Genomic DNA, 15772 nt, shown 5'->3' with positions numbered 1-15772 from the left:
TTGTTCACCCTGACTCCTGCCTTCTGATTGATTGATTAATTGATTGATTGTGTGTGTGTGTGTTAATGAGTGTGTGTGTCTGTGTGTGTGTGTGTGTGTTAATGAGTGTGTGTGTCTGTGTGTGCGTGTGTCTGTGTGTGTGTGTGTGTGTGTGTGTGTGTGTGTGTGTGTGTGTGTGTGTGTGTGTGTGTGTGTGTGTGTGTGTGTGTGTGTGTGTGTGTGTGTGTGTGTGTGTGTGTGTGTGTGTGTGTGTGTGTGTGTGTGTGTTTCTGCATGTGCTGGTGACTAAACTTCAATCTTAGCCAGCTAAACGTGCTGATCAAATAACTGGCATGCACCTAAAGTACACAGTGTACTTGTAGCCTCACTGTATGTACACATATGGCTCTAAATACAGAACACACAGGGACTCCAACAAAAGGTTGTGATAGTTAAAGGTTGCTGCAGCTGTTGATCTCACCATTTATTTTGAGATTTTCTGCGCCAATTTTAAAAATCAAAGCAAAATATGATAATTTTGGTAATTGAAGCTGAATCTTTGCAACTAAATGCATAGGCACGTTACACCCTGATAATGATGTTTTAGAACATTATTATGGTTGAAACACTTTCCACTACACTTTTATACAATGTCCTGCCTGCCTTTAGCTGTGACCTTGCATAATGTTGTAGTATTACCTTTGGTTATATGTGATCCAAAGCCTACGTAGGGTGTGAACTTGTGTGCGTTAGTGCCAGTGTGTTTTGTGCACATGTGCATATATATCCGAGAAACCATCTATCAATATTTATGTAACCGATTCCCAAAAATAAAAATAAACATTCAGCTAAAATACTGCTATGGCAACGGGCGGTGTAAACACCTCCACTCAAACAGGACACAACTCTGAGGCCTTCTGGATCCTCTCTTGGATTAGGCCAACGTCAAGCGAGGGCTTTGTTGTACCAGTAACAGCATCCAAGTCATGTCACTTATTGCCCTTACTGCTAACACTTTAGGGCACTAACGTGGGCAGTAAGCACAGGTCTGCTGAAATGGTTCCAGTGACTAAGTACCATGACATCGGGACATCGCTTCTTACGGAAGAAAGACATCATCAAAGCCCTGAACAGCGTTTTCATTTAAAGGTCACTGAGGAGATGTGATTGCGGCTAATAACTGTTGATGTTCCTTCTCGTTATTGGGTTAGTCATGTTCATTGTCGTCATATTCATTTGATCAGTATGAGCAACTGAGACTAACTGAAACAAAGTCCTTTATCAAAGCCATTTCCAGGCTTTGAATTATGTTATATTGTTCCATTATTATCATACAAGAGCATGGCCACTGTTTTTCCTGTTTTATTAAATGTCAGCGCTGGTAGCAAGTGTCATGTAATCTGTTACCATGAGGATAGAGTTAAAAGTGAAGTACCAGAGGCCGCTGTATTTCTCACATTCAGCGTTTGACTTTTGTGTTCAAATTGGAAACAAACGGGAACATTTCTTTGCGAATCAAAGGACTCGATTATATTACTCATTCTCATTGTATTACAAGAATATCAGATTTAATGGATGGAAACAACTTGTTCCCACACTCCTTCACACATGGTTCACTGCAGAGACTATCCAGGTAGCTCATTAAAAAATGTATAATCACAAACAGCCAAAGAATTGCTTGAGCGAGAGCTTAATGCTCGGGGCGGGGATTTGTAAAAGTTGAGTGTATACAGAGAAAGAGAGACAGAAAACAGGTACACCGGCTGAGTATTTCGTCGTATTGTGTCTTCCCTGGTGAATAACAACTGGTGTGAAATCTGATAAGGTCACAAGAAGCAACATTTAGTAAAGATTTTGAATAATCCTGCCAGTTTTGTTGAAAAAAACCTGACTCTTAACCCATTTTGAGCACTTTCAGTTTGAAACCCTTCAATGAATCAGTATAATAAAGATACATGTTTATTTTTATATGATGCCTTTCTCTTTTTTTAAAAATGATTCGGCAGTTTTCCACCCTCCATCTTATGAAGGACTCATTTACACACACATATTTAGAAAATGTTAGGATTATAGTAAAACATCATTAAATGTCATGCTGACTTTTGGCAGGGAAGAAAGAAATGATGTGAAGAATATATTTAATAAGAAGAAGTATTTGTATTAGTCAAAGTCACAATCAAATCTCTATCAAGAGGACTCTGTTATCACATCTTCTCACTGACAATGAATGTTTCTATTTCAAACTGTAAGTCTGGTTACCTATGAAGCCAAAATATCTTATGAACTTGTCCTAATCTGATGGAAAACATTATCCCAGAAAGATGTCTATATTTAGTGAACAGGATGCAAACAAAAAAAAAACTTGCTAAACCCCTCCCTTGAAAAACAAATGTGCAATAATAGCAACTGTTAAGGCCTATCAAGTTTTGAGTTTGAAGCATTTTGCATGGAGCTGATACTCGGTATCTAAAAAGTTGTTTAGTCTTGCTTAACCATAACACAAGATAGCTCAAGGAATGGATTGAACAGTGGATGTATCTGATTTAATGTGAACAGTGATCTATTCATAGCGGTAGGTGTTTATTTGTAACGCCAGCTAAAACTCATTACCAGTCAATCATCAAAGCCTCTTGTTAAAGTTGAGATTAATTTGTATATCCAACCGTATGTGATTTATCCAACCTTGATTTCTAATATGCATCTTAAGAGGGCTTGATTGGAGCAATAAGTATAACATGTAATCACAAAACATTTATACTGTAGATTAATAGCAGGGCTCGCAGGCTCTGTCCTAAGGCACACAAATAAAGCACCTCCTACAAGTCAGCTGATGCTAGGTAACTATCCTCAGTTGATCAAATCTGCTGGTGACCACTCACATTCAAGCCAATAAAGTTGACATTGGCAAGAAAGAGAAACCTGCTTTATTGGCCCCTGTGTTAAATCAAACTGCAAGTAAAATACATATTTGCCGTGCATGATTTGAAACATTGACAGACATAGAGACAGTAACTAAGAGGGGGATTTCATGATATCTATTTGTGTGGGGGTGCTTACGCCTGTGTGTGTATGTGCGCGCGTGCGTGCATGCGAGATTGAAGTGTGCCACAACTTCTTCAACAGACAACGCCTTAAACTGAAAAACATCACATCCAGTTCCTTTGCATTTTTTTGACAATAGACACTTGAGTGATTCAGCACTTTGCTGACTGTCCTGGAAGCTCGGTCAGTTCGCTCAGTAAATATTTACATGTTACTCAATTAGATATTGGCTGGACAAATTCAGCCTGGCGGCATCTCACATGGATTTGAACCCTGGAGACCTTTTGTTCCCTAAAGGCCATTCACTGTAAAGTCAAACAGAAAAATAACGATTGTTTACCTAAAATGCTATCCATTCCATATCCATGTAAAGAATACATGTTGATTCTGACGTACACCTCTGCCCTCGACATGTGGAACATTTGCTTCATGTTTGGAAAAAAACAACACTTGAAGGGATGCTTATTGATTCCTTGTATTTTTGACTGGTTTCCACGAACCTCTTATGCCATTCATTCGGTAAAAAACAAACTTTTATTACCTCTGGACTCACGCACTGACCCATGCGAGGGACACACCGCAGATTTGATATCAACAAGTTCTGTGCTCTCCTATACAATAACATTTGAGATAGGACAAGATCACAACAAGCAACATGCACATTAAGGCCTGAGGAATGATGGGAAGTCAGCGCTAAGAGTTTAGTCTCAGAAGACCACAGAGTGTAGCGGAGGTACTTAAGGATAACCTATCAGTACAACAAGTTTACAAATATTTCTCTGCGTGGGCCTGAAATAGCACTTTTTCCTGTAACTGTTTGTCCTGTTCATCCAGGAAATTTGGAGAAACTGCAGGTACAAACATATCTTTGTGTACTTTGTCCTGTGCTTTCCTTAAAGGAATCTTTGAATCTTTCAAGTACATTTAAATAAATAAAATAGCGCACACACATCACTGTACTGGAATTGTCTTTCCAACGGTTATTGGCTTTCTATTATAGCCTATAGGACAGACTATTATTATTAATAAATAGCATTTGTATAGGGCCTTTCATGACTAAACTTGTGTTTTTATTGTGTCTTAAATTATGCTCTGGTGCTTTTATGACTTCTTAACATGTGGGTTCATTGATCATTGTACGCCTCCTATATGGATGTCTTATTGTTTTGTCAAGCACTTTGTGACTTTGTCTGTGAAAAGCGCTTTATAAATAAACTTTACTTACTTACTTAAAGGAACCTTAACTCATATCAGACAAACTCAAATAACACAACAACAGAAAAAATAGTGGTAATTTTTACAGGGGATAACAGATGTAACTAAGTCCAAAGGGCATAGGATTCTTCGTACACGGGTGGGAGCATGTTGTTTGTTTGCGTTCTATTTTTGGGTTCTTCCATGTTTGTGATCGATTCGTTATTTTGGATTTAGCCCTGAAGTACAAAGGTGTGTCAAACAGTATAGATGAGATAAGATATACTTTATTGATCCCAATTTGGGACATTTTGAAAGATAAAGCTGTGTCCACTTTTGCCAGCAACAAATACGTATGTACCATCCTTGAAAAACACAATTTCTTGAGTTTTGACAATTTTAAGTCTTTTAAAAGTATGTGTTTTTTTTAATAAATGTTTACATGGCCTGCCCCCCCTCCCTTAGGGGAATTCATCCACAGAAAACACACTGGACGCTGCACTAGGTCAGATGCCAGAGGAGACTGTGAGGTCCACCGTAGACGGACCACTTTTGGACAAAATGTCCTCTCCGTTAAAAGGCAGCTCATTGTGGAATAGCCTCCCAACTGAGATACGGGATTGTCCCACTCTCAATAGCTTTAAAGGTCAACTCAAAGAATGGTTGAGAAACAAACAGACGTGCAATCACTGCTAAATGCACTTTAACACAGGGGTATCTCCTCTCGCACTTTATGTAGCTCTTATATCTTCTCTTGCACTTTATATGTCGTAGCTGCTAGATTGTCCTGCCATGTGGTAAATACTCGTGTATGCTGCTCTTGCTCTTATGCACTTTTTGCATATCATGTTTTTGCTATGTGTATAATTGTCATGTTCTTAAATGTTTTATGTGAGGGACTGCAGATGGAAATTAGCTCCAAGCTAAAATCCGGCATATTTAAACTATTTGCATTTTTATATTTAAGTGTTCATCAATGTGCATTGTCCCTGCTAAATAAACGATTACATGAAAAAAAAATGAAATGAAATATAGCAGCCCAATAATATGTTGTAGTTGTGCAATAGCCTACTGGTTTGTATCAGTGGGAAGATAGATATACTACTACTAATAATAATAATAGATGGGATGGAGGTTTTTACAACCTTTTGGATTCATCCTGGGTCCATGGCAACATGTACATTTATGTGTCTGAGTGTACTTGTGTGCATGTCCACCTGTTAGTTAACCTGTTGTTAAGTATGAATGCATGCTAGCCCTTTTTTAAATGGTGTACTATGCAGCCTGTGTATCCTTGACACAGGGCAGGAATGTAAGCCATCACACAACCAACAGTTGTTTCCGCCCAAACGTCTGGAAAGACTGCCGATGATTTATCCAGATTTCAAACAAACATTAAGGACCCATAAACAAAATGTTTGGTCTGCTTTAGCCGAAAGCGATGAGTCACATCCACACGTGTCTTTTGCAATAGTGTCTGTGTGGATGCAACAACAGATGGTGTGGTTTCCGGAAAGATTGTAGGGTTTTGGATAGTAAGAGAATATATTGTTCCGATTGGAGGGAATAAGCAGTGGTTTAAGTTTATGTGGTTGTTTACTGCATGCCTCTCATTGTGACGGAAAATAGGATCTTTCCGTCTCTGAGGTTCCAATGAGGCTACAGACTATAAAACAGATCAGTGGATTTCTTTATACAACTTCCTTCTCATTTCATTACATTTCCAATGTTTTACTCTCTAAACCTGGAGCCCTTAGAAGCAAAACATTCTTTGTTGACCTTTATCATCAGCTCTCGTAGCTCCTGATTTCTTTATCTAATGATCATCTCTATATTTGTCTATGCCATTTAGAAGGTTTTACATAAACCATTAAAAACAGATTTGAAAGTGCAGACAAAAAAGGAGGCAAATGATTTGTTGGTGAATGTCAGTGCAGCTGAGTAAAGAAAGACATGTATCAGCATTGATGACTAGGTCTTATCAAATTTGACTAACTATTCATTTCTTATGTAAACTATGGACGTTTCCTGGTCCATAAGGATAGCTAAGTATGTTTGTTATTTAACGTATTGCAAAACAATCATATGACAGATAAAACTAATGTTTGTCATTCCACTGTAAATGACAAAAATGTCTTTCTTTTAAAAAATGTGTCAAGGAATCAGTTTAAGACTTCATTTAGAAAAGTATCATAGAAAATCCCTCCTGATTTAGCTGGCAAACAGGAATAACAGCATTTATTGTCATCTGTAGCCAAGATAAATCTCTAAGTAAAACAATCTTGATATTTTTCTCGAGCCCTGCTCTCTGTCTGTCTCCGGCTCTCCTTGCATTGGTGAAAGGCCACTAAAGACATCAAGTGAGAAGAAAAGCTGCAGAGCGGAAAGAAAGACAGGAGGTGCTTGTCATAGGACGAATAAACACGTCTGGCAGGAGAAAAGCAGAGAGAGAGAAGGAGAGACAGCAGAGAGAGAGAAGGAGAGACATCAGAGAGAGAAAAGAACAGACAGCAGAGAGAGAAAAGGAGAGACAGCAGAGAGAGAGAAGGAGAGACAGCAGAGAGAGAGAAGGAGAGACAGCAGAGAGAGAAAAGAACAGACAGCGGAGAGAGAAAAGGAGAGACAGCAGAGAGAGAGAAGGAGAGACATCAGAGAGAGAAAAGAACAGACAGCAGAGAGAGAAAAGGAGAGACAGCAGAGAGAGAGAAGGAGAGACAGCAGAGAGAGAGAAGGAGAGACAGCAGAGAGAGAAAAGAACAGACAGCAGAGAGAGAAAATGAGAGACAGCAGAGAGAGAAAATGAGAGACAGCAGAGAGAGAGAAGGAGAGACAGCAGAGAGAGAAAATAACAGACAGCAGAGAGAGAGAAGGAGAGACAGCAGAGAGAGAAAAGAACAGACAGCAGAGAGAGAGAAGGAGAGACAGCAGAGAGAGAAAATAACAGACAGCAGAGAGAGAGAAGGAGAGACAGCAGAGAGAGAAAAGAACAGACAGCAGAGAGAGAGAAGGAGAGACAGCAGGGAGAGAAAAGAACAGACAGCAGAGAGAGAAAAGGAGAGACAGCAGAGAGAGAAAAGAACAGACAGCAGAGAGAGAAAACGAGAGACAGCAGAGAGAGAAAATGAGAGACAGCAGAGAGAGAGAAGGAGAGACAGCAGAGAGAGAAGGAGAGACAGCATAGAGAGAAAATAACAGACAGCAGAGAGAGAAGGAGAGACAGCATAGAGAGAAAATAACAGACAGCAGAGAGAGAAAACGAGAGACAGCAGAGAGAGAAAATGAGAGACAGCAGAGAGAGAAAATGAGAGACAGCAGAGAGAGAAAATAACAGACAGCAGAGAGAGAGAAGGAGAGACAGCAGAGAGAGAAAAGAACAGACAGCAGAGAGAGAGAAGGAGAGACAGCAGAGAGAGAAAATAACAGACAGCAGAGAGAGAGAAGGAGAGACAGCAGGGAGAGAAAAGAACAGACAGCAGAGAGAGAAAAGAACAGACAGCAGAGAGAGAAAACGAGAGACAGCAGAGAGAGAAAATGAGAGACAGCAGAGAGAGAGAAGGAGAGACAGCAGAGAGAGAGAAGGAGAGACAGCAGAGAGAGAAGGAGAGACAGCATAGAGAGAAAATAACAGACAGCAGAGAGAGAAGGAGAGACAGCAGAGAGAGAAAATGAGAGACAGCAGAGAGAGAGAAGGAGAGACAGCAGAGAGAGAGAAGGAGAGACAGCATAGAGAGAAAATAACAGACAGCAGAGAGAGAGAAGGAGAGACAGCAGAGAGAGAAAAGGAGAGACAGCAGAGAGAGAAAAGGAGAGACAGCAGAGAGAGAAAAGGAGAGACAGCAGAGAGAGAAAAGAACAGACAGTAGAGAGAGAAAAGGAGAGACAGCAGAGAGAGAAAAGAACAGACAGCAGAGAGAGAAAAGGAGAGACAGCAGAGAGAGAAAAGGAGAGACAGCAGAGAGAGAAAAGAACAGACAGTAGAGAGAGAAAAGGAGAGACAGCAGAGAGAGAAAATGAGAGACAGCAGAGAGAGAAAAGGAGAGACAGCAGAGGGAGAGAAGGAGAGACAGCAGAGAGAGAAAAGAACAGACAGCAGAGAGAGAGAAGGAGAGACAGCAGAGAGAGAAAAGAACAGACAGCAGAGAGAGAAGGAGAGACAGCAGAGAGAGAAAAGGAGAGACAGCAGAGAGAGAAGGAGAGACAGCAGAGAGAGAAAAGGAGAGACAGCATAGAGAGAAAGGGAGAGACAGCAGAGAGAGAAAAGGAGAGACAGTAGAGAGAGAAAATGAGAGACAGCAGAGAGAGAAAAGGACAGACAGTAGAGATAGAGGAGAGACAGTAGAGAGAGAAAAGGAGAGACAGCATAGAGAGAAAAGGAGAGACAGCAGAGAGAGAAAAGGAGAGACAGTAGAGAGAGAAAAGGAGAGACAGCAGAGAGAGAAAAGGAGAGACAGTAGAGATAGAGGAGAGACAGTAGAGAGAGAAAATGAGAGACAGCAGAGAGAGAAAAGGAGAGACAGTAGAGATAGAGGAGAGACAGTAGAGAGAGAAAAGAACAGACAGTAGAGAGAGAAAAGGAGAGACAGTAGAGAGAGAAAAGGAGAGACAGTAGAGAGAGAAAAGAACAGACAGTAGAGAGAGAAAAGGAGAGACAGTAGAGAGAGAAAAGAACAGACAGTAGAGAGAGAAAAGAACAGACAGTAGAGAGAGAAAAGAACAGACAGTAGAGAGAGAAAAGGAGAGACAGTAGAGAGAGAAAAGGAGAGACAGTAGAGAGAGAAAAGAACAGACAGTAGAGAGAGAAAAGAACAGACAGTAGAGAGAGAAAAGAACAGACAGTAGAGAGAGAAAAGAACAGACAGTAGAGAGAGAAAAGGAGAGACAGCAGAGAGAGAAAAGAACAGACAGTAGAGAGAGAAAAGGAGAGACAGTAGAGAGAGAAAAGGAGAGAGACCCCCTTTCTGTCACTCTGTTTAACTTAATAGTGCTCAAATGCAGTATATACACCATGTATCTGGAGCTCTGGACATCTGATTAAAATGTATATAAAGCTAATTAAAAGTAGTAAGACTGGATGAAATGTTCACACATTACTATTACTAATTGTAACAATACCCACCATAGATCATTATAATCAAGCCTTTACTCTAAACACTTTTAATGAACATGCTTCTTTTCATATTTGACACCATCAAAGAGACTATACCTACAGTGGGGCAAAAAAGTATTTAGTCAGCCACCAATTGTGCAAGTTCTCCCACTTAAAAAGATGAGAGAGGCCTGTAATTTTCATCCTAGGTATACCTCAACTATGAGAGACAAAATGAGAAGAAAAAAATACAGAAAATCACATTGTCTGATTTTTAAAGAATTTATTTGCAAATTATGGTGGAAAATAAGTATTTGGTCAATAACAAAAGTTCATCTCAATACTTTGTTATATACCCTTTGTTGGCAATGACAGAGGTCAAACGTTTTCTGTAAAGGGGTTGTCACTCAAAATCTCACGATACATGGCCCCATTCATTCTTTCTTTGGTTTCATCTGACCATATGACATTCTCCCAATCCTCTTGTGGATCATCTAAATGCTCTCTAGCAAACTTCAGACGGGCCTGGACATGTACTGGCTTAAGCAGGGGGACACGTCTGGCACTGCAGGATTTGAGTCCCTGGCGGCGTAGTGTGTTACTGATGGTAGCCTTTGTTACTTTGGTCCCAGCTCTCTGCAGGTCATTGACTAGGTCACCCCGTGTGGTTCTGGGATTTTTGCTCACCGTTCTTGTGATCATTTTGACCCCACGGGGTGAGATCTTGCGTGGAGCCCCAGATCGAGGGAGATTATCAGTGGTCTTGTATGTCTTCCATTTTCTAATAATTGCTCCCACAGTTGATTTCTTCACACCAAGCTGCTTACCTATTGCAGATTCAGTCTTCCCAGCCTTTTGCAGGTCTACAATTTTGTTTCTGGTGTCCTTTGACAGCTCTTTGGTCTTGGCCATAGTGGAGTTTGGAGTGTGACTGTTTCAGGTTGTGGACAGGTGTCTTTTATAATGATAACGAGTTCAAACAGGTGCCATTAATACAGTTAACAAGTGGAGGACAGAGGAGGCTCTTAAAGAAGAAGTTACATGGTCTGTGAGAGCCAGAAATCTTGTTTGTTTGTAGGTGACCAAATACTTATTTTCCACCATAATTTGCAAATAAATTCTATTTTTTCTCATTTTGTCTCTCATAGTTGAGGTATACCTAGGATGAAAATTACAGGCCTCTATCCTCTTTTTAAGTGGGAGAACTTGCACAATTGGTGGCTGACTAAATACTTTTTTGCCCCGCTGTATATGTAGGAACTGATTACAGAACAGATCCATCCACTTTGAAGATGAAATAAAGGTATGATGTTGACACACACACACACACACACACACACACACACACACACACACACACACACACACACACACACACACACACACACACACACACACACACACACACACACACACACACACACACACACACACACACACACACACACACACACACACACACACACACACACACACACACACACACACACACACACACGCACCTGGAGATGTTGCTATGTTAATAAATTAGGGGGGTTGGCAGATCATTTTAAATAATGGGGGGGGGGGGGGACTGAAAGGAGCAGTGTGCATGACGCCAATAGGTAGTAAAATTCCCCTTCAATCTGCCAAGACCAATATGCTGCAGCCCTGTCTGCTGCATTCCTCCTCTGCACAGCTCACACACACACACACCGCCATTTAAGGAGACACAAGGTGCTGACAGACTGAGAAAGGAGAGACAGATAAAACCGGACAGCGCTTCTGATTTTTTACATGACAAAGTGAGCACTTGATCACCTTTGTTATTTGTGTATCATTGAGTCTCTATGGGATATCTGTGAAGCTCTGATGTCACTGTCGCAATATATTATACTGATGTAATAGGTGGACAGTTCAAACTACTATGAATAACTTTGTTGGAAGAAATCTGAGATGTCCTGTCTGCATTCCTGTGTAATCATTCTGGAGAAATTATTAATTACATGACATCATAATAGGTACTGAGATTAGTCAATCATTGTGTATTACTCAGCCTTGGCCGAAGTGAAGTGAGTAAAGATGTGACTCACACTGACAGGATGTGATGCATGCTTCCCTCTGTTGGACAACTAGGACAACTACTACTGCACAAACTTCATTTAAAAAGAAGAAAACATGCTTTTTTAATGAGTTAATATATTTCATTTTGTATTACAGAATTCTGTACTACTGCTGACAAAAATATATATGTAGTTATACTTCCAAAGTTTAAAAAGAAAATGGAGCATTCTTCATATAAAACAAATGATCTCATAAGTTAATTTTTTCTTTACTTTCAAGCGACATTTCACTGTGTTACATATTATAATGTATGTTCATTTATTTGTATTTAAACATACATTTGTTTGTGCTTTCTCAAAAACAGATAGATGTTAATGTTTCGCACAAAATAAATGTGAGAAATGTGCAATTTACTTGAAAGCAGGTCAAAATACTGAATTTATTTGAATTGTCTTTGTTTAATTTTGTGTTATGTTTTGTGCTGACTTGTTCGTAGATATAGAGAGTGGTTAGGTAGATAGATCTATATGTAAGATGTGCATGAAGGTAAAGGTAAGTCTTAGAGTCAGAATGTTGCATATGTTTGACACGGCGTTATATACATTCATATCAGTGTGCTTGTATTTGCAGTTAATATGTTAAGATCTAGTTAAAACATTTTGATGGATATTGCTATCTTGTGACTACAGGAACATCTGTATTAGCTTTGTTTGACCACTTGATGGCACTCTTTTTACAAATACCAGTGAATTGAGACTGAGCTGAGCTGTTGGATCACTCAAGCTGCTGGTACAAAAGTGAGGAGATATTTAACAGACATTTAACAAAGTATGTGAGTTTAGAAAGAAAAACCGAAGCACTATTCCATACCAAATCCCATTATCAGTGAGTTTCTTTGTTGTAATGACTGTTTTAACATCTGCGTTTCTTTAACTCTATCCACGCATGCCTCAGTCTATAGAATTGTTTGAGTGTGATGAGCTTACCTTCCTCCCAGAGAACAGCATGCACAGCTGATGCATTGAGCCTCCACTCTTGGTCAGCTCCTTCTTCAGGGTTTTGGGAGAGGGGAGTGTCCAGCCGCCCTTGTGGTGCGCCCCCCCGGCCTCCAGGCAGTTGATGGCGTTGTCGGAGGTGAAACAAGGCGTGCGGGGGTCCTGCAGGAGGCTGCCCTCGCTGTGGGTGCGCCTGCGGAGGGAGTTCTGCACGCTGAGCCGCCCCCCCCCATGCTTCTCACAGGTGGCCCCCTCCACCATGCTGCGGCGCTTGCTGTCGCTACGCTGCAGGTAGGCATCGTCGCTGTCGTCTTCATCGTCCTCTTCCTCGGACTCTTCGTCGTCGTCGTCTTCTTCGTCGTACTCTTCTTCATCGGTGTTGGGTGAGGAGAGGGCGTCGGCGCTGAAGGAGCGGTCGAGGCGCAGCTCGGGGATGACAAATGAGGAGGATGAGGAGGAAGGGGGGGCGTTGGTTTCTAGTGGCTCAGAGGCGTTTTCTTCATCAGTGTTGCACACCACCAGGTTTAGGTTGACCTCCTCTTCATTCCTCTCTCCCTCATCCTCTCCTTCCCCCTCTTCTTCCACTTTCTCTCCGCCCTCACTGCCGACACTCTTTTTGCTGGCCCAATCATCTTCATCTTCCTCCCTACTGCTCTCCAACGTACTCACCTCCCTCCAGATCTCCATCTCGTTGCCCTCCATGCTCCTCCAGTCCTCACCCTCAGTGGATGGAGGTGGTGTGGGAGGCACCTTGTGTCTATCCCCAGACCCCATGAGTCCCCCAAGAGGCATGTAGACCTCATCCAGAGGGGTGAGAGGCTCTGAGGTGTGAGGGCTGCCCAGGTTTGGGGGCTCTGAGGGACTGGAGGGGTACAGGCTGCTTTCCTCACCCTCTGAGCTGCGGGGGGGCATGTGCAGGCACACACCACCGTGATCTCCTCCGACTCCGCCCAGCTCACAGGAAGGGGCATCATCCTTAGGCTCCAACATCTAGAAAGAGAAAAAAACAGAGGGGGAGAAATGTTAATCCAAGCTGTTTGTTTCCAATTGGTTTAACTCAAAGCATGACTGAGATATACCATGAGCAAAATGCACTCATCCCAAATAATAGCAGACATTGAATTTAGTTTTCGTAAAGCCAGGATCAAACTAGATGACATAGAGTATGTTTTTCTGTTGAGAACGTCACATTGTCAGATTCAACAGGAGGTGCTGGAATATCTACAACCATGGCATCACGTAGATTCAAGATTCAAAGGTGTTATTGTCATAAGTGCACATAAACTACAGTGTAGGAATGGCAATGAAATTCCTCTGACCCGAGCTCCTCCAACAATGCAAAAATACAAATAAAAAAAAGTGGAAGAAGTCTATATAAATAGAATATGATATGTACAAGAACAGAATATGAAATTAAATAGTGTACATTAAGACTAAATTAAATACGGTTTATTGCGGTGATAACTATTTATATAAATAAGTAGATTGCAAGATGACAAACAATGAATGTTTATCGGGGCTCTTAACAGAGCTCAGGTGTTTAGCAGTCTTATTGCCTGTGGGATAAAGGCTGTGGCAGATTTGTATGGTGTCAAACTAGGCAAAAACAGAATGAGGACTTTAAATGTTGGTCTTTCCATCATTTTTCTACGTAGAAAAAAAAAAATGTTTCCTCTAAATGCTGTTTTGGTATACAAAACAGAAATAATGCTGTCAGAGACAACATTGTGATATCAGTGCCAGTGAGTTGACATTGGGATGTGGGCTTCCTGTTGTTTTCCTGCTACTGTGCCACACTGGAGCTCGCTCCACTGATTCATTCAGACTGACTGGTTCTGTGCCCTTGGGGACATTGGACACGAAAAGAAGCCAAACCTCTCGCAGAAATGGATGATATTACTGCTACAAAGTATTAGCCACCCATCTGTTCTCATGTATCTTCTCTAAAATGTTTCCATCATTTAAAACATACTGTGATTTTCCTTATAACCAAAATGACCACACACTCACAAGAACTCCACAAACTTGCTCACTTTCAAGGATCAACCACAACATTCTGCAATATATTCGTCTTCACCCTCTGCCTTTAGCAATCTCTTTGACTTCCTTCCCAAAATCGGCTGATATGAAATGCTGCTTTAACCTACTGCAGCCCACAGAGCCCTCAGTGGGAGGATCATCAAATATTCGAACCCACACAATAGATAACAAAGTTGCTGAATATTTAAAGCTGAATAAAGAAAAATGTTTTAAAGTTATGCACACAACTTTGTTCTGTTGTTTCTCCAAACATAATTCATCATAACTCACAAAAAGTAGTTACTTTAACACTAGAACCGCCAACGGGTAAATTTTACCCGCAGCTGTTCTTTGATTGTATGTAACTTTTGTTCAATAACATATTAAAGTCTCCCAGTCCGTGACTTTTCCTGAAAGTGTGTTATGTAGCACCCTCTGTTGTTAACAATTGTCAATATGAAATATTGAAAAAATCGCCAAAAAAAAAGCCATTTATACCTATATCCGCCAGATGGGTAATATTTACCTCATAGAAAATGCAGCGTAAACATGACGTGTTGCTATAGCAACGCCTTTTGTCTACTACGGTTCCTTATAGATAGAGAGATAGATGGATTAAGAGAGAGAAATAGATAGATAGATAGATATATTGATAGATGGATAGAGAGAGAGATAGACAGATAGATAGTTATAGATAGTGTAACATCTTGGAGAATACAAGATCTTGGATGACTGAGTTCACGTTGAGGACGTAATGCATGTGTGCAGGTTACGTGCCAGTTGAATAAAGATGGACACTCGGAATGAGAAGTAGTCCGTGTCGTCTATTTATGTAGACAATTATATGTTCATAGAACAGAACATAACAGATATATCGATAGAGAGAGATAGAGAGATTTGTACCTAAACAAAACAAAACACAAGTCTAACACCAAGCGTTTAGATCAGCACTCTTAGCGATATTTTAAAACTTCATGCTATCTGCACAACCTATATCATATGAAAAGCTGAGTCAACAGATTCTATTGGTATATGTTTCATCCCTTTGCGATCAAAACTCACTGTTCTGTATGATAAATAAAAGAACATTGTACCTTGAAAATGTATAGCGGGTACATTTTACCCATTGGCGGTTTTAGGTATACAGCGACCTCTGGCGGTCCTAGTGTTAAAGAGTAAAAACTGTCTCATCAGTTTGGAGTTTTTTGTCATTACGAACAAAACTCACATTTAACAAGATCACATTGGTTCAACTGTGTAGTGATATTCCCATTGATGTCATAGTATACAGATGTTGGAAAAGCATCATTTTGACAAAGAAGCTAATAAACAAATCAACCATGTCCTAATCCACATGCTGTAGCTATTCAACACATTATGGTTGTGCTCCAGTAAACATGGCTTAAAGAACATG

The 15772-nt window shown here is 40.7% G+C and overlaps 1 protein-coding gene across 13 annotated transcripts in view; it reads right to left on the bottom strand.

The window, feature by feature from the left end:
- rgs3a (regulator of G protein signaling 3a) overlaps window positions 1-15772 on the bottom strand; it is a 141882-nt gene that overhangs the window by 22761 nt on the left and 103349 nt on the right. For all 13 annotated transcript variants that reach the window (XM_079658726.1, XM_079658730.1, XM_079658718.1 and 10 more), the window contains one exon: window positions 12331-13329. In XM_079658726.1, coding sequence (XP_079514852.1) covers window positions 12331-13329 — 999 coding nt within the window. The remainder of the gene's footprint in view (window positions 1-12330; window positions 13330-15772) is intronic.

The sequence above is a fragment of the Notothenia rossii genome (genome assembly GCF_949606895.1).
Source record: "Notothenia rossii genome assembly, chromosome: 11".
Classification (NCBI taxonomy): domain Eukaryota; kingdom Metazoa; phylum Chordata; class Actinopteri; order Perciformes; family Nototheniidae; genus Notothenia; species Notothenia rossii.
This window is presented reverse-complemented; position numbering and strand designations above follow the sequence as displayed.